The 18840-nt window shown below is 44.9% G+C and overlaps 4 protein-coding genes across 6 annotated transcripts; 1 reads left to right on the forward strand and 3 right to left on the reverse strand.

The window, feature by feature from the left end:
* Positions 1 to 223: 223 nt before the first annotated feature.
* Positions 224 to 1512, reverse strand: LOC100840539 (aspartic proteinase nepenthesin-1). Its single transcript, XM_003573029.4, has one exon. The coding sequence runs from the start codon at positions 1503 to 1505 to the stop codon at positions 231 to 233; it is 1275 nt and encodes a 424-aa protein (XP_003573077.2). The 5' UTR covers positions 1506 to 1512; the 3' UTR covers positions 224 to 230.
* A 1081-nt stretch (positions 1513 to 2593) lies between these two features.
* Positions 2594 to 5948, reverse strand: LOC100840837 (aspartic proteinase nepenthesin-1). The gene has a single exon (XM_003573030.4). It carries the CDS (start codon positions 4625 to 4627, stop codon positions 3332 to 3334), a length of 1296 nt encoding a protein of 431 aa, XP_003573078.1. The 5' UTR covers positions 4628 to 5948; the 3' UTR covers positions 2594 to 3331.
* Positions 5949 to 6770: 822 nt separating this feature from the next.
* LOC100841143 (aspartic proteinase nepenthesin-1) lies at positions 6771 to 8057 on the reverse strand. The gene has a single exon (XM_010237800.3). The coding sequence runs from the start codon at positions 8055 to 8057 to the stop codon at positions 6771 to 6773; it is 1287 nt and encodes a 428-aa protein (XP_010236102.1).
* A 2936-nt stretch (positions 8058 to 10993) lies between these two features.
* LOC100841447 (phospholipid--sterol O-acyltransferase) lies at positions 10994 to 18681 on the forward strand. Of its 3 annotated transcripts, XM_003573032.4 has the most exons (17): positions 10998 to 11366; positions 12099 to 12234; positions 13167 to 13311; positions 14020 to 14189; positions 14282 to 14358; positions 15062 to 15275; positions 15372 to 15546; positions 15744 to 15843; positions 15934 to 16028; positions 16567 to 16618; positions 16707 to 16778; positions 17101 to 17269; positions 17564 to 17668; positions 17744 to 17828; positions 17915 to 17997; positions 18080 to 18215; positions 18337 to 18681. In XM_003573032.4, the coding sequence occupies exons 1-15, from the start codon at positions 11115 to 11117 to the stop codon at positions 17994 to 17996; spliced, it is 1929 nt and encodes a 642-aa protein (XP_003573080.2). In that variant the 5' UTR covers positions 10998 to 11114; the 3' UTR covers position 17997; positions 18080 to 18215; positions 18337 to 18681. The 3 variants fall into 3 exon arrangements, with proteins under 3 accessions (XP_024316461.1, XP_010236101.1, XP_003573080.2); XM_010237799.3 differs by lacking the exons at positions 18080 to 18215; positions 18337 to 18681 and having other exon boundaries at positions 10996 to 11366; positions 17736 to 17828; XM_024460693.1 differs by lacking the exons at positions 17564 to 17668; positions 17744 to 17828; positions 17915 to 17997; positions 18080 to 18215; positions 18337 to 18681 and adding an exon at positions 17401 to 17544 and having other exon boundaries at positions 10994 to 11366.
* The last annotated feature ends 159 nt before the right edge of the window (positions 18682 to 18840 follow it).

Here is an 18840-nt window from a genome sequence, read left to right on the forward strand (position 1 = left end):
TTAACAAATGGACCTCAAATCCGGCAGAATCACTGCATATTCTACCTCTTACGAGCAATCGTTGATAGAATGACTGAAAACCTTGGGCCAAGAGAGTATTCTTCAACAGGACTTTGCATAAACATTGTCCAAACCTGAAGGATCGATATTCACTGTTTCGTTGATCACATGGGCCAGAAGTCAGGGCATGAAGGATATCCATTGTTCAGCATATATGCTTGCTTCAATCTTCAGAGCTTACTGCAGTCGGTGGGCAGGAACGAGAGCTGCCCTACGGTGGTGTCGAACAGCATCTGTATATTCTGCTGTTGGAAGTTGCCCAGCACGGACGTGGACTCAGGCGTCGTCCCGGCAATGTTCAAGCAGAAGGACGAGTCCTCTTCGTTGTAGGACATGTAGTTGTCCCTATACAGCCTCATATCCGCACCGCCAGCAAAGTGCAGCACCAAGTCCGGCATATACGGGGGCTCACCGGCCGGAGCTGGGAAGCATGGGGCGTCCAGGCTGGAGGCGTTCACAGGCGGCTGGCCGAGCACCCGCGCCACGCGGCCGACAACCTCCCTGAAGCCGCTTTCCGCGAGGATGGTGAAGGTCGTCCCAGAGTCCACGATCATTCCGCCGGTGCCATCGCCGCGCAGGTCGAATGTGCCGTTCGGGATGGGAAGGCGGACGTCGCCCAGTGATATGCCCTGGAGGGAGACAAAGTACCGTGACGGGTTCTGTGGGCTCTGCAGCAGCGGCGTCGACTGCACAGTGCTGGGCCCGGGGGCTAGCTCCGCCAGGGTGCCGAGCAAGAATGGGCTATCTAGAGCAGAGTTGAAGAAGTCGGTGAGGCAGTAGGAGAACTTGCCGACGCCTAGCTGCGCCAGGAGCGACAGAGTCCCGCGGCCGAGGCCGACCGTCCCAGTGGAATTGAGGGAGTCGCCACCATTGTCGGTGCCACAGCCGAACGCCACGCCGCCGACGGAGACAGGCGCACTAGAGGGGCCGAGCGTGAGTGTCTCCGTGCCAAGGATGCCAGCTGAGTAGGCGCCGTCGCCGTAGGCGTAGCGGTACCGGCAGAGCGAGCTTGGGGTGCAGTTCCGGCTCCATATGGGCAGGCATGTGGCGCTGGAGCAGGGCAACGGGGAGAAGGTGGACGAGGCCGAGGGGTCGTAGACGGGCGTGTCCTGCGGGAAGCACAGCTTGCATGGCTGGCACTGTGTCCAGGTGAGGTCGCTGCCGGTGTCGGCGAGGGCGACGAATGGCACCGGCGGCTTCCCGATGGCCAGCTCCATCAGGTATTCGACTTGAACCGAGTGGAGCCTGGGCGAGGTTGCGTCATAACCGGATAGCGCTCGGAGGCGGCTTCTGTGCACGGCCCGGCGCATGAGCTCTGTCTTGGTGTAGCCGCCTTTGGAGTCGACGTGGGTGAGCACCAAGCGGTAGCCAGATGGCGCCGACACGGCCAGTGAGGTTAGTAGGACCAAGCTCAGGGCTTGCAAGGGACCCATGCATTTCACCATTAATGGATGATCGATGCAAAGCTCTACTAGATGTCTAACTTCTAATTCAGAGTTGCTAGCTAGGTTGGCTTGAAGAATTATGTTAAACCTTGCATGTCTATTTATACAAGGTTTTGACAATGTCAAGATCACCGATAAAGCATGTGAACAGGAAGAAGATGGTTAAAAGTTCTGGACAGTGACCGGCACAATAGTCGTCTGTAGCAAACTGATGATAGTATCTGTCTCTAGCTTATGGACAAAGGGGAACAGCAGATAGAATATTATCGGCCGCTTGGCTTCAGTTTTGACCCCTACTAGCAAGTAGTCCTCCGGCCTCTGAACCTGCAGGTGTCGCCATTTGCCGCTGATGCTAGATCAATACAAGAGGATAAGAAAGATACCGCTCACCAGCTCTACAATACTGCAAACAACAAAATACAGTCAGCAACTACACATCATTGAGTAGGTCATTGTTTCTTGGCGTTTTAGCCGGTATGTGTTGTCGCAAGGACATAGGTTTTTCAATTAAGCATATCCATAATCATACTTAAGTGGGATTTATTTGGGGATTTAGTGGTGACCTGCCAGCAGACTACAAGACTGCAAAAAATAATGGTACAGAATCAGTGATATACGTCATTGAGTATATCATTCATTTTTTGCGTTTCTTCATGGTGCCGTCTTAAGTTTAGGCTTTTAGCTCTTTCCGTGGGGATTACTGTTATTGTACCCATGTGTTCTCCCAGTTGGTCGATAGACTAGACTAGATATGTGCTGATTTGGTAGTACTTATTTTGTGTGATTTAGAATTTGGGACAGTTTTTCTGTTGGCCTTAAGTTGTTAGACTGAAACATTGTTTCCAAACTTGTGGTCAGGTTTGTCAGTGAAGTAGTTGGCCGGTTTTAAACTGTCCCATTGATTTCTGTGTGATCTCAATGGTGTTTAGGATTTATCTGCTGTTAATTCTTCAGAAAATTTCATCCACCTATTAATCTGCGGTGAATTTTGTATTACCTTAAGTTCGTTGTACCAATTCAACTACTGCTTGGGTTTTCACCCTTACTTCCTGAAACAGAAAAAGGCTATGCCGTAGTTGGTTTGCTCAGTCTACAAGTAAATACATCACATATTTGACTAATCTCATCATCACAAGACTAGGCTAGGCTATTTCAACAATGTCTAACATGTTCAAAAGAATAAGCGGTGTGCTGTGTAGACTGTAGAGGACTAGATGCTATGTTGCTCCACATAGGTGATTAGGTACAGTACTTGATTGGTTGCTCCCAGATTAACATTTTATCGATCAGTTTAATATTTCTAGTTTGATATGTTCAACATGGTGCAGCTCTTCTCTGCTGTAAATTGCTGTCTTAAATGCATGCTACTTGATCCTTACAACCAGACTGACCATCCAGAATGCAAGTCAAGGCCTGATAGCGGTCTTTCTGCAATTACCGAGTTGGACCATGGTTATATAACAGGTATACCGTATACTATATACCTTAGCTATTTTTTACCAGTTTTAATTTTCTTATACTAATGGAAGAAAATGAAAGAAATATGTTCTTTTTGTTTTTAATTTCCATGTGCCAAATTGTTGACGAAGTTACACATTAACAAATGGACCTCAAATCCGGCAGAATCACTGCATATTCTACCTCTGATGAGCAATCGTTGATAAAATGACTGAAAACCTTGGGCCAAGAGAGTATTCTTCAACAGGACTTTGCATAAACGTTGACCAAACCTGAAGGATCGATATTCACTGTTTCGTTGATCACATGGGCCTGAAGTCAGAGCATGAAGGATACCCACTGTTCAGCATATATGCTTGCTTCAATCTTCAGAGCTTACTGCAGTCGGTGGGCAGGAACGACAGCTGCCCTACGGTCATGTCGAACAGCATCTGTATATTCTGCTGCTGGAAGTTACCCAGCATGGACCACGTGGATGTCGTCCCGACAATGTTCAAGCAGAAGGATGAGTCCTCTTGGTTGTAGGACATGTAGTTGTCCCTATGCAGCCTCATGTCCGCACCGCCGGCAAAGTGCAGCACCAAGTCCGGCATAAACGGGAGCTGCCGCTCACCGGCCGGAGCTGGGAAGCATGGGCTGTCCAGGCTGGAGGCGTTCACCGGCGGCTGGCCGAGCACCTGCGCTACGTGGTCAACGACCACCCTGAAACCACTTTCCGGGAGGATACTGAAGGTCGTCCCAGAGTCCACGACCATCCCGCCGGTGCTGTTGGCGTGCAGGTCAAATGTCTTGTTTGGGATGGGAAGGCGGACGTCGCCGAGCGTTATGCCCTGGAGGGAGACCACGTACCGCGACGGGTTCAGCGGGCTCTGAAGTAGCGGTGTTGACTGCACGGCGCCGGGCCCAGGGGCCAGCTCCGCCAGGGTGCCGAGCAAAAATGGGCTATCCAGAGTAGAGTTGAAGAAGTCGGTGAGGCAGTAGGAGAACTTGCCGACGCCTAGCTGCGCCAGGAGTGACAGAGTCCCGCGGCCGAGGCCGACCGTCCCAGTGGAATTGAGCGAGTCGCCTCCGTTGTCGGTGCCGCAGCCGAATGCCACGTCGCTGACAGAGACGGCTTGCCCGGGCACGCTAGAGCCGAGCGTGAGCGTCTCTGTGCCCAGGATGCCAGCCGAGTAGGCTCCGTCGCTGTAGGAGTAGCCGTACCGGCAGAGCGAGCTTGGGGTGCTGCAGTTCCGGCTCCTCAATACGGGCAGGCACGTGGCGCTGGAGCAGGGCACCGGGGAGAAGGTGGAGGAGGCCGAGGGGTCATAGACGGGCGTGTCCTGCGGGAAGCATAACTTGCATGGCTGGCACTGCGTCCAGGTGAGGTCACTGCCGGTGTCGGCGAGGGCGACGAACGGCACCGGCGGCGTCCCGATGGCCAGCTCCATCAGGTATTCGACTTGAACCGAGTGGAGCCTGGGTGAGTTTGCGTCATAACCGGATAGTGCTCGGAGGCGGCTTCTGTGCGCGGCCCGGCGCATGAGCTCTGTCTTGGTTAAGCCAATTTTGGAGTCGACGTGTGTGAGCGCCAAGCGGTAGCCGGATGACGCCGACACGGCCAGTGAGGTAAGTAGGACCAAGCAGCTCATCAGGGCTTGCAAGGGGCCCATGCATTTCACCATTGATGATCGATGCAAAGCTCTACTGATGTCTAACTTCTAATTCAGAGCTGCTAGCTAGGTTAAACCTTGCATGTCTATTTATACAAGGTTTTGACAACATCAAGATTACCGATAAAGCATTTGAATAGGGAGAAGATGGTTAAAAGTTCTGGATAGCAACCGGCACAATAGTCGTCTGTAGCAAACTGATGATAGTATCTGTCTCTAGCTTACGGACAAAGGGGAAGAGCGAATAGAGTATTAACGGCCGCTTGGCTTCAGTTCTGAACCTGCAGGTGTCGTCATTTGCTGTTGATGCTAGATTTATACTGGAGGATAAGAAACATACCGCAACCAGTCTACAAGACTGCAAACAAGTAGTCAGCAACTACACGTAATTGAGTAGGTCATTGTTTCTTGGCATTTTAGCGCTATGTGTTGTGGCAAGGACATAGGTTTTTCAAATAAGCATATTCATAATCATACTTGAGTGAGATTTATTTGGGGCTTTAGTGGTGAACTGCCAGCAGACTACAAGACTGGAAAAAAATAATGGAACAGAATCAGTGACTATGCGTCATTGAGTATATCATTCGTTTTTGGCGTTTCTTCATGGTGCTGTGTAACTGTGTTAACGCAACGACACAAACGTCGCAAATGATAAAACAAACGCAAAAATTGAAAGAAATTTTAGACACAATCTACCTATATTGGTGTGTTGGCTTGTAGTTTGCGATTTATGGAAATGTGATTGTTGCTAATTTTGAGGAGCCTTTTTAGCATAGTGGTCAAGCATGCGTGCAAGGTGGATTATACATGGTAGAATCAGCGAAACTTTCTTCCTTTATCATGATATTTGCAGATTGGCAATGGTATTTCCACAATTTTTTGGTTTAGATAGGTGGCTTACAAGTGAGCCTTTATCAGTTGCATATCCTTGCCTTTTTTCACACACAACCAAATCGTTTGAGCTTGTATCACAGTTATATCAGGAGGATTGGACTTATCCCTGTGAAACCGGCTAACTGAGGAAGCCATGGCAGAGCTATCCTCTTTGTCTCTTGTATTGCAGGATATCCTCCTCTCCTCTGTACCAGATATGGGCGTGTTCTGCTTGGCAACATACCCTTCAGCACAAAGGCAGTATACACACCACTCTGTGCCAGTCCAAATGTTGCAAATGCAAGTATTATCTGGAACCTCCATGTACAGATCAAGGTGAAGATCTTTGCGTGGCTTAACAGGTTAAATACAAAGCAAAACCTGTTCAAAAAGGCTCACATAGAACATCCCAGCTAGCCCGTGGAAAACACTCCGGATGATGGGAGCCATAAGGCCATAAGTAAGCGTTTTACAAGCCGTTTGACACCTGTGTATTCATTTCATTTGATCAAAAGAAAATGACATTATAAATCTTGTTTGTATTCATTTGGTAGAATCTAAATTCCATTATCAATTTTCATGTTTGGCTACCACCTAGAATTATGAAACAAAGGGAAAACATGGAGTGTGGGAGCGGAATTTGTTTTAACTTGACGTCAATTGCTAGAGGACTAGATGCAATTTTGCTCCACATAGATGATTAGGTACAGTACTTGATCGGCTTTGCTCCCAGATTGACATTTTATCGCTCAGTTTAATATTTCTAATTTGGTATGTTCAACATCGTGCAGCCCTTCTCTGCTGTAAATTGCTGGCTTAAATGCATGCTACTTGACCCCTATAACCAGACTGACCATCCAGAATGCAAGTCAAGGCCTGATAGCGGTCTTTCTGCAATTACCGAGTTGGACCCTGGTTATGTAACAGGTAGACTATATACCTTAGCTATTTTTTACCAGTTTTAATTTTCTTATACTGATGGAAGAAAATGAAAGAAATATGTTCCTTTTGTTTTTAATTTCCGTGTGCCAAATTGTTGACGAAGTTACACATTAACAAATGGACCTCAAATCCGGCAGAATCACTGCATATTCTACCTCTTATGAGCAATCGTTGATAAAATGACTGAAAACCTTGGGCCAAGAGAGTATTCTTCAACAGGACTTTGCATAAACGTTGACCAAACCTGAAGGATCGATATTCACTGTTTCGCCGATCACATGGGCCTGAAGTCAGAGCATGAAGGATATCCACTGTTCAGCATATATGCTTGCTTCAATCTTCAGAGCTTACTGCAGTCGGTGGGCAGGAACGACAGCTGCCCTACGGTCATGTCGAACAGCATCTGTATATTCTGCTGCTGGAAGTTGCCCAGCCTGGACCACGTGGACGGCGACCCGACAATGTTCAAGCAGAAGGACGAGTCATCTTCGTTATAGGACATGTAGTTGTCCCTATGCAGCCTCATGTCCGCACCGCCGGCAAAGTGCAGCACCAAGTCCGGCATAAACGGCTCACCGTCCGGAGATGGGAAGCATGGGCTGTCCAGGCTGGAGGCGTTCACCGGCGGCTGGCCAAGCAGCTGTGCCACGCGGTCGACGACCTCCCTGAAACCGCTTTTGGCGAGGATGGTGAAGGTTGTCCCGGAGTCCACCATCATCCCGCCGTTGCCGTCGGCGCGCAGGTCGAATGTGCCGTTCGGGATGGGCAGGCGGACGTCGCCGAGCGATATACCCTGGAGGTTGACAAAGTACCGCGACGGATTCAGCGGGCTCTGCAGTAGCGGCGTCGACTGCACGGTGCCGGGCCCGGGGGCCAGCTCCGCCAGGGTGCCGAGAAAAAATGGGCTATCCATAGTAGAGTTGAAGAAGTCGGTGAGGCAGTAGGAGAACTTGCCGACGCCTAGCTGCGCCAGGAGCGACAGAGTCCCGCGGCCGAGGCCGACCGTCCCAGTGGAGTTGAGCGAGTCGCCGCCGTTGTCGGTGCCGCAGCCGAATGCAACACTGCCGACAGAGACGGTTTGCCCGGGCACGCTAGAGCCGATCGTGAGTGTCTCTGTGCCCAGGATGCCAACCGAGTAGGCGCCATCGCTGTAGGAGTAGATGTACCGGCAGGGCGAGCTTGGGTTACTGCAGTTCCGGCTCCTCCATGTGGGCAGGCACGTGGCGCTGGAGCAGGGCACCGGGGAGAAGGTGGACGAGGCCGAGGGGTCGTAGACGGGTGTGTCCTGCGGGAAGCACAGCTTGCATGGCTGGCATTGCGTCCAGGTGAGGTCGCTGCCGGTGTCGGCGAGGGCGACGAACGGCACCGGCGGCGTCCCGATGGCCAGCTCCATCAGGTATTCGACTTGAACCGAGTGGAGCCTGGGCGAGTTTGCGTCATAACCAGATAGCGCTTGGAGGCGGCTTCTGTGCGCGGCCCGGCGCATGAGCTCTGTCTTGGTGAATCCGATTTTGGAGTCGACGTGGGTGAGCGCCAAGCGGTAGCCGGATGGCGCCGACACGGCCAGTGAGGTAAGTAGGACCAAGCAGCTCATCAGGGCTTGCAAGGGGCCCATGCATTTCATCATTGATGATCGATGCAAAGCTCAACTGATGTCTAACTTCTAATTCCGAGCTGCTAGCTAGGTTGGCTTGAAGAATCATGTTAAACCTTGCATGTCTATTTATACAAGGTTTTGACATCATCAAGATTACCGATAAAGCATGTGAACAGGAAGAAGATGGTTAATAGTTCTGGACAGCGACCAGCACAATAGTCGTCTGTAGCAAACTGATGATAGTACCTGTCTCTAGCTTACGGACAAAGGGGAAGAGCGAATAGAGTATTAACGGCCGCTTGGCTTCAGTTTAGAACCCGCAGGTGTCGCCATTTGACGTTGATGCAAGATCAATACTGGAGGATAAGAAACATACCGGCAACCAGTCTACAAGACTGCAAACAACAAAAACAATCAGCAACTACACGTAATTGAGTAGGTCATTGTCTCTTGGCGTTTTAGCCGGCAAGTGTTGTGGCAAGGACATAAGTTTTTCAATTAAGCATATTCATAATCATACTTGAGTGGGATTTTTTTGGGCTTTAGTGGTGAACTGCAAGCAGACTACAAGACTGCTAAAAATAATGGAACAGAATCAGTGGCTATGCGTCATTGAGTATATCATTCCTTTTTGGCTTTTCTTCATGGTGTGCTAGCCTGTGCTAACGCAAGTACGCAAGGACACAGACGTTGCAAATGATAAAATAAACGCCAAAATTGAAGGCAATTTTGGACATAATCTACCTATATTGGTGCGTTGGCTTGTAGTTTGCGATTTATGGAAATGTGATTGTTGCTAATTTTGAGGAGCCTTTTTAGCATAGTCGTCAAGCATGCGTGCAAGGTGGATTGGACATGGTAGAATCACCGAAACTTAGATCCTTCCTTTATCATGATATTTGCAGATTGGCAATGGTACTTCCACAAATTTTTGGTTTGATAGGTGGCTTAGAAGTGAGCCTTCATCAGTTGCATATCTGTGCCTTTTTCACACACAACCAAATTGTTTGAGCTTGTATCAACAGTTATATCAGGAGGACTGGACTTATCGCTGTGAAACCGGCTAACTGAGGAAGCCATGGCAGAGCTATCCTCTTTGTCTCTTTATTGCAGGATATCCTCCTCTCCTCTGTACCAGATATGGGCGTGTTCTGCTTGGCAACATACCCTTCAGCACGAAGGCAGCATACTCTGCGCCAGTCCGGATGTTGCAAACGCAAGTATTATCTTGAAACTCCATTTGCTGATCAAGGTGAAGATCTTTGCGTGGCTTTTCTGCAGGAACAGGTTAAATACCAAGCAAAACCTGTTCGAAAAGGCTCACATAGAACATCCCAGGCTCCCAGCTAGCCTATGGAAAACACTCCGGATGACAGGATCCATATGTATGCGTTTTGCAAGCCGTTTGACACCTATGTATTCATTTCATTTGGTCAAAATGAAATGACATTATGAATATTGTGTGTATTCATTTGGTAGAATCTAAATTCCAATATCAATTTTCATGTTTGGCTGCCACCTAGAATTATGGAACGAAGTGAAAACATGGGAGTGTGGAGCAGAATTTGTTTTAACATGACGTCAATTGTCTGGAATTTGACAAATGAATTTCAGCACTCAATGCCCTGACAGACAAACCCCACTGTACGAAAGACAACATTGCTAAATGGAGTACACGCCTATCACTGTCTCTATGCAAAAAAAAAGAGAGGCTATAACTGTCAAAAAATAAATAAATAAAGTACCACTGTTAAGCCCGTTCTAAAGCTTCTGTTTTTCCTGAATTCTGAATTCCTGATTCCTGTACTGTTCTCTCTTCCGTCTTAGCTCTGTTCCTGGTCTTATGTGATTTGACGAAAATGAAGAGCTAGCAGATGTCAAGACTCTGTATAGTGTCAAAAAAAAAGTAAAATACACCACTAGACAATAAACTTGAAGGAAATGAACACTTTAGTCCACGAATTTAAAACACACACACATAAATCCATGAACTCGTGTTAGTGATACAACTTAGTCCAAAAACGATTCGGCAAAACTAAAAATGAACGCGTGACACGAACCTTGACCGTGGCTTGTACCTAGATTTTCTCAGGAGGCTTCTTGCAAGATCGCCAAATTCCCCATTCCTCCAGACAGTGAGATTGTCGTCGTCAGTGGCGGCGGAGGGGTTGACAACAAGAGTGCGAAGCGGGGTTGGTTGGCTGGCGAAGGACCGTCGTGGAGGAGTGGGCGAGGGAGCAACGACGTGGCAGTGGAGGCCGTCCGCGCTTGATGGCAGGGACGAGGACGCCTGGTCCCTCGGCTTCACCACTTGGGAGGACACCGCGGCATTCTCGATGGACCCCTAGGAGCTCACTGTTGCGGGCTTCGCCGTGTCGTCCACTGACAAGTGCCCATCTACCGTCTCCGTGCGTGCGCGGGAGGTACCTTGTGGTCCCGCCGCGGGCTCCTCCATCACCGCCGTCGACACCCGTAGGCCCAATCATCGAGCACGATACCTGAAGGAATGGAGAATTTGGCCATCTGGTAAGAACTACCTTGAGAAAATCTAGATACAAGCTAGCCGTGGTTCCGGCTTGTGCCATGTGTCTATTTTTAGTCTAGCCGTATGTTTTTTTTGACTAATCTATGCCATTGATCCGAGTTCATCAATCTATTTTTTTTGTGTGTAGTGTTCATGGAATGAATGTTCATTTTCTTCGAATTTATGAACCAATCCTAGGTAGTGGTTTTACTTTAAAAAAACCCTCTGTGCCCACCGGATCGGAGGAAGAGATCAAGTCGTACTCTTCTAACCGAACGGCTCAGATTGCCTCACCGAAACTACTACACGTCCGACGTCCTCTCGTCCTATCTTTGTAAGCCAGCTGATCGGATGGTGTGTTGCATTTTGCCTCACGTATGAACGGTCTGATCTGCTGTGTCGGACATGAATCGTACGCATAGCACTGCTGTTGCCTCACGCCTACTCGACCTCCCCTGCGCTTCCAGAAACGCCCTAGAGGCTATAGAGCCTGGACGCACGGAGCTCCTGTCACTCCTTCCAGTCGGACCAATCTCCGACTGGAACAGCCAAATCACCTCGAAATGCCTCGATGGCGGTTCCGATCCGGCGACCTCGCCTGCGCGATGGCTATCGCGGTGGCGACAGCAGCAGCCATGGGAGGAGCGGCAGCCGGGGTAGGAGACGGCGAGGCGGAGTTCGACTACCGGAAGCTGTCGGGGATAATAATCCCCGGATTCGCGTCGACGCAGCTGCGCGCGTGGTCGGTGCTGGACTGCCCCTACTCGCCGTTCGACTTCAACCCCCTGGACTCCGTCTGGCTCGACTCCACCAAGGTCGAGATCCGTGCCTTGTATCACCCCTCTCGTAATATCAGATTACTATGCTAGTTCTAGCTATTTCTGTTGATGTTATTGTACTCACTCATGTTTTCTCCCAGTTGATCGATAGACTAGAGTAGACGAGATATGTGATGATTTAGTACTTGCTTATTCCGTGTGATTTAGAATTGGAATAGTTTCTGTTGGCCTAAAGTTGCTAGACTTAAACGTCCTTTCCAGAACTTGGTGTTCAGGTTTGTTCGTGAAGTAGGGTGGCCGAATTAAACCGCTCCATTGATTTCTGTGTGATCTCAATGGTGTTTAGGATTTATCTGCGGTTAATTTTTGAAGAAAATTACATTTACCTATTAATCTGTGTTTAATTTTGTAATACCTCAAGTATGTTCTGCGGTTCTGCCAATTCACCTACTGATTGGGTTTTCAACCTCACTTCCTGAAACTGAAAATTCTAAACCTTAGTTGTTGTGCTCGGTTTACAAATAAATATGTACTGCTCTAATTCCAACATAAACATACATATTTGACTAATCTCATCATCACAAGACTAGGCTAGGTTATTACAACAATGTCTAACCATGTTCAAAAGAACAAGTGGTGTGCTGTGTAGAGGACTAGAGGCTATTTTGTTCCGCATAGATGATTTGGTACAGTACTTGACATGATGCTCCAGATTGATATTTTATAATCAATTTAATCTCTATAATTTGATATGTTCAATATGTGCAGCTTTTCTCTGCTGTAAATTGCTGGCTTAAATGCATGCTACTTGACCCTTATAACCAGACTGACCATCCAGAGTGCAAGTCAAGGCCTGATAGTGGTCTTTCTGCAATTACCGAGTTGGACCCTGGTTATATAACAGGTAGACTATATACCTTAGCTATTCTGTACTAGTGTCCAGTATTAATTTTCTTATTCTGTCCACTGTACGTTTTATACATCATCTGTAAGCTGCTTATTATCTTTTTTGTTTCTGTTTCTCGCACAAACTTTGAGCCAAAGCAACCAAATCATGAACGACAAGTATGTCATTCGATGATGCCGTAGTCACTGGGATGACCAGTTGTCAGTAGTCAGGAACGAATCATGTTCCTAGTTCTACAGTAAGCTTTACATTGTATAATAGTTTTTTTTGTTGCCTCCTTGCTGAGAATATCTATCTTAGTGCAAAGACGAAAAATATGAGCATCTATTAGTGCAACTGTTCCTGTTGAATCTAATGCAGATGAAATAATACAGTCGACTGTTACAGTAAAGTTCCTGATGATAAACGGTAGTTTCTGGAACAAGGATATGCTATGTTCTCAGTACTTTGAATATTTTCTTTCTTTTCTACATATATTTACTTTCATTGACATTCTGTGGCGTGAGACCCAAGCCCTAGGAACAGGATAGCCAACTAGTAAAGCTTATGTAGGGAGTGCATGTTTGGGTTTAGTCCCACCTTGCTAGTTTAGAGGGAACTAGAACAAGATATAAATCCAAGTGTCAAATGTTCCATCCCTGGGTTAATCCTTTTACATAAAACAAGGGTGAAAGTGTAAGTGGGATGGTGCAACTAAATGGTCTGCCCAGAGTGGGGCAGGGCTCAGCCTAATTAGGCTGGGGCATTGCACATTTTCCCAAGTCAGCAATTACCCATGTTATTTAAAATGATGAAAAAGCTCCCTACATTTAGATTTTTCGTCTTTGTTAGTATATATTGTCAAACCACCCATCTCATTTCTTCATGGAAAGAGAAAAAAACAGTTGATTTTTTAAATGCATTAACGCGGTCTTATTGGAAGGTTTCAGGTCCTCTTTCTTCGATATGGAAAGAATGGGTCAAATGGTGTGTAGAGTTTGGTATTGAAGCTAATGCTATCATAGCTGTTCCGTACGATTGGAGGCTACCCCCATCGATGCTTGAGGAGAGGGATCTGTACTTTCATAAATTAAAGTTTGTAATACCTGACTCATCTTGTCATAGCAACCAATTTTTTCACTCTCAATTCAGTTTGTAGTTTTTTCTTGGTGTCTTAAAATTACATGGCTAAGTGACAGTCATGTATATTGTTGATGTCCTTGCATATCTTCTATATGAGCATTTCCCAGCTCAGCAGATGACATTGTTCTAAATTATGTGTCATAGGATGCTTACTTTATCGGCCTTATCATGCTCATAAGTGTTGAGCCTACTTCTGAGTTCTGACAAACTATCTCTGTTTAAAAATATGACATTTTCGAAGGCCTGCTGACAATCACTAACTTTGACTCCTAATATAGAAAAATGCTACTCCCTTCGATCCTAAATTGTTGTCGAAATATTACATGTATCTAGACGCTTTTTAAGAATAGATACATCCATATTTGGGCAAATTTGAGTCAAGAATTTAGGATCAGAGAGAGTATTTAGATTAGTCAGATGATAATGCTAGCACTAGATTTGTCATTTGTCGTGAAAGCTATTCCATAATATAGAACATCATTTTCCATACTAACATGTTCATATGAAAAGTAACATCAATGTTGCATGTTGGAGATCGTACCGATGTCCAAAATGTCATTAATTAATTAATAGATGGAATAGCTGTTGGCAGTACCTGATGCAATGTTGGTTATCTTTAGAAGCTTGGTGTTTGATGCTCGTAAGTCTTTTTTTATGCAGATTAACTTTTGAAATTGCATTGAAACTTCGAGGAGGCCCATCTTTGGTTTTTGCTCATTCCATGGGAAACAATGTCTTCCGCTACTTTTTGGAATGGTTGAAACTAGAAATTGCCCCAAAGCACTACATCCAATGGCTCGACAAACATATACATGCATACTTTGCAGTTGGTATGTCAACCAAAATGGATCTTAATTCATTACCATCACTGTCTCTAGTCTCTTCTTCATGCCTTTGGCATTTTCTTTTTCCATTCTTTCAGGTGCTCCTCTTCTTGGATCTACTGAATCAATTAGAGCTACTCTCTCTGGGACTACATCCGGTCTTCCAGTTAGTGAGGCGAGTCTTTCTCTATGTAGTTTATCCTGTTACCATAGTGTGCCCTCATTCAATCACTGGTGGCTGTTATTAACTTATTTTATGTTCCTGGTTTCTACCCCATCCATTGGTATTCTGTAAGGCCCCATGCATTTCAAGAAGTAAATTTTGTAAGTTTTTACTAATAATTACTCCAAAAATACAGATTTAGGGAAACAATGGTACTACTTAGAATTTTATTTAAAAGCACTTTCACGTGACCATGATATTGAAGGCATTTACAATATGTAAGAGAAGTAATGGCCAAAATTAAAATTTAGAGACTGCAACAAAATCAAACCATGCTTTTAGAAAAATCAATGGAGGCAGTATTTTTTTTCCTCACAACATCATTAGTGTTGAGTTTAAGGCTTTCCAGTTGGAAAGTTTGTTTTCAAATACTGAATGTATTTATTTCCTTGTTCTTCTGCTCCGTCTATTGATTCATAGGCTTCAAGTTCTGGTCCTAGATGTTTGCTGGTAGCCTACCTTACCTGTTGATGTGTTCTGATTTGCAAAGCATTGTGCAATTTTGTGTTTTAAATAGTACCATTAAGAAGTCTGATTTTATTCAGGCTCCAGACTTGTAACTATAGTGCATAGCTTGCCAAAAAAAGTTCTCTTATATTATAGATCTTTATATGATTCCTACTTTGCACATCTAATATTTTCATATTATTTTCAGGGGACAGCTCGGTTGATGTTTAATTCATTTGCTGCTTCTTTATGGCTGTTGCCATTCTCAGAATACTGCAAAGCTGATAACATATACTGGAAGCACTTTTTTGAGGGAAAAGGAGGTTACCCTCACAGACAACAATGTGATGAAAGGGAGTATACTTCAGAGTACTCTGGATGGCCCACAACCCTCGTCAGCATCGAAGTTCCTACAGTTCGAGGTTCTTGTAGAATTACTTCTGTTCTTGCAGATATTTAAGTTCTTCTTTGACTAAGCAGATGCACTCCTTTTTGTCTTTCATGTTTCTTCCTTGCAGGTATGGATGCATATCCATCAATTATGGACTTAACTGATAATATAACATCCAGCATGGAGTGTGGAAAGCCAACACTCTTGTCATTTTCTGCCAGAGAAGTTTCAGATGGTACTTTGTTCAAAACTATACAGGATTATGACCCACAGAGCAAGGCCCTTATCCATCAGCTGGAGAAGTAAGTTCTAATTTTATCTTCTGCAGTGCTGCTTCATTGTAATTCACACGCCTGTTTTCTCCAAAATAAAAATACAATATGCAGGCTTTGATATAATTGTGATTTATAGCACCCACTAATTAGTCAACTAAATAGAATCTAGCTTTTAACCAGAAGTAATATACAAGATTTTGTATGTTGATCCTTGTTGATCTCAGGTACTACCAGGGTGACCCAGTTCTCAATCCTCTCACACCCTGGGAGAGACCCCCAATAAAGAATGTATTCTGCATATACGGCATTGATTCTAAGACTGAGGTATAGTTGTGAATCCTTTAATTGTAAATAAAAAATGTCACTTACCCTTACTCCAAACCTCATTGTCATTCATGGCTTTTTATCAACCAGGTAGGGTACTATTTTGCACCAAGTGGCAAGCCATATCCAGATAATTGGATAATAACTGATGTGATTTATGAGTTTGAACGGTCCCTTCTGTCAAGGCAGGTACCAAAGATCTTAATTCCAAAAGTTCCAGTTTTCCAAAGTACATGTTGTCTTTCTTTGTGCATGGCTACTTCTGGGGATGGGTTTCCCTAGAAGTGTTTGTTTGACTGAACTTGATTTGTTTTTTGTAGAGTGCCTTAATGGTTTCTTCTATAGATTTACTATTTTTAGTCATGAACTTGCACATTTGATGAGATCATGCCACTTTGAGATATTTGTGAGGCATTGAGTATATTATAGTTCGCTTAATTCTGGACACTGAAACTTCAGTATTATACTTCTCATGTTTCAGACTGGTGAACAAAATGACATGTAATGGTTCATTTATAAAGAGACTGGTAGCTTTCAGGCAGGTTTCTAAGTCCTACCAAGTTCCTGGTTTAGTACTTGGTGTCAACACTTTTTCAAAAAAAAAGTATTTGGTGTCAGTTGTTCACTGTTAATATCTTTTCATGACTTGTCTGTCAGGCTTCAGTTTTTTCCATCAGAAATATTTATCTGGAGGCTCTTTGTAATGTTATTTATCCTTACCAGATCAGGTCATTCTGTTTCCGGAAAGCCTAACAATTCCAGTGGAGATGGAACGGTACATATTTCTACCTAAACTCAAATCTCTGTTGGTTGAACAAATAAATTTGCTCTATGTAAGCGATTGAATAGCTGTTTCATGTCAGGTATCCTACAACTCTCTCTCGATGTGCAAGCATTGGCTTGGGCCAAAAGTGAACATAACAAGGGCTCCACAGGTATTATAATTTCTTCCTACTGGTATTATTCTTGGCACACTAACTAACAGTCTGGCTGTTTGTAAATATCCTTATTTTGTGTTATCAAACTGTTGTCTACTCCCTCCGATCCATAAAAAGTGTCGCCCACTTAGTACAAAATTTGTACTAACTTAGTACAAAACTCCGATCCATAAAAAGTGTCGCCCACTTAGTACAAAATTTGTACTTAGTACAAAATGGGCGACACTTTTTATGGATCGGAGGGAGTACTATTTTCTTGTTGTATATATCACAATGTCAATGTGCCCTTCCTAATAAGCCCTCCATGTTCCTTTTGCAGGCAGAACATGATGGATCTGATTTACAAACAAGCATGAATGTTGAGCACAATCATGGTCAGGATCTATTTCCAAACATGACAAGGGCTCCACATGTGAAGTACATAACGTACTTTGAAGATGCTGAAAGTATCCCGGGATGGAGAACTGCAGTCTGGGAGCTTGACAAAGGTGCAAATCTGAAGTTTCTTTCCTTGGTTTATTTTATAGTTTGGTTATAGTAATTTCCCTTGTACCTGCTATATGACTTTGCTACTAAGTATTCCACTAGAAGTTTTATGCCCTTCCATATGTGTTTACAGTTTAGACATGACTATCTACAAGTGACTATGGTGTCATCACATTCTCCATAACATCCATCCAGTCTTCTCCCGTACACGCACGAAAAATCCTGCATTTTCTATGAAACTCTTAATACAGAGTTTTTTTTTTGTGAGATAACATAAGTTTTTCTTATGTGAACAGCAAATCACAGGAATATAGTTAGGATGCCAGTAGTAATGCGGGAGTTATGGCTTGAAATGTGGCATGATATGCACCCTTATTCAAAATCAAAATTTGTGACGAAAGGTTTGCATCAGTTTCAGCTCTTGCAATAATGAACTTGACTTTCAGATTTTAATATCTCTAACAACAGTTATACAGCTTTCCGAGGTCCATTAAGACACGAAGATTGTCACTGGGACTATTCAAAAGCTCGGTGTGCCTTTCCAGAATTCTGTGAATACAGGTTTTTGACTAAGTTTTTCCTTGTTCTCCAGTTAAGCTATTCTCATTTTCTGTAATAAGTACATTTTCCGGTTACTTTATACTTAGGTACACATTTGGTGACGTGCATCTGGGAATGAGCTGTAGGCTGAAAAATTCATCAACTAAGCTCCTCCGACAGTATCTCTGAAGTACGGCTTTAGTGGCAGCACTATTTGACTTTACCCTATTTGTTGAGAACCACATCTGACATGTTTTAATGGCCTGTTGCAGACTATTCTTTGTTTGACTGATTAACTATGATTATCACTCGCCTGTGAATTATAATGGATGCCCCTCTTTTCTTGGTGATGAAATTCATTGGCGGGGTATAACCAGGACGGTCAGGGCCAGTTCATCCAGAAAACAGGTGAAACTATGCTGTTGGTATTGTGTCTATTTTGATATTGTTCATCTTTGGAGCCGATATATTCTGATTGAAACGCCTCTTTTTCCTATCTAACTTTTGGCTGTATTTATGATATTCCCAGGCCTGTGTGGCGTTATTCTTAGCACCAAACGTCGGCCACGTGAAAGCCACTCGTAGTAGGGTTGTCTTGAACGTGTTGGAAGTTTTGCCATGAGATCACCCAGATTTGTACAGTAGACAATAGTTTGGCTGTTCGGGCAGCCAATTATCACGGTGTAAAACGGTACTCTGTACTAACCCGGCCATCTTAGCCCTGGTTTGTGCTTAGGAAGAAGTAACATCCATTGGCCTGTTTCCTGATGAAGTTTGTGTATGGCCCCTGATGTTGTCTTGATTTGCATAATTGTATCTGCTACCCATCATCAACCCAAGCGATCAAAAGAGATGGTTCTTGTGCTTCCAACTATTCTGCAAAGTCAAACTGTAAGCAAGTTTCTTCTTGCCAAGTAAAAGCAAACCATGTTCAACGTCGGGGAACAGGAGATGTGGTAGAGGATGCCCTGGGTAGCAGTCAGACACTGAAGCTTCCTGACCTGTCAATTTACTACGACCGTGATCATAGAAT

This window comes from Brachypodium distachyon, chromosome 3 (assembly GCF_000005505.3).
Source record: "Brachypodium distachyon strain Bd21 chromosome 3, Brachypodium_distachyon_v3.0, whole genome shotgun sequence".
Classification (NCBI taxonomy): domain Eukaryota; kingdom Viridiplantae; phylum Streptophyta; class Magnoliopsida; order Poales; family Poaceae; genus Brachypodium; species Brachypodium distachyon.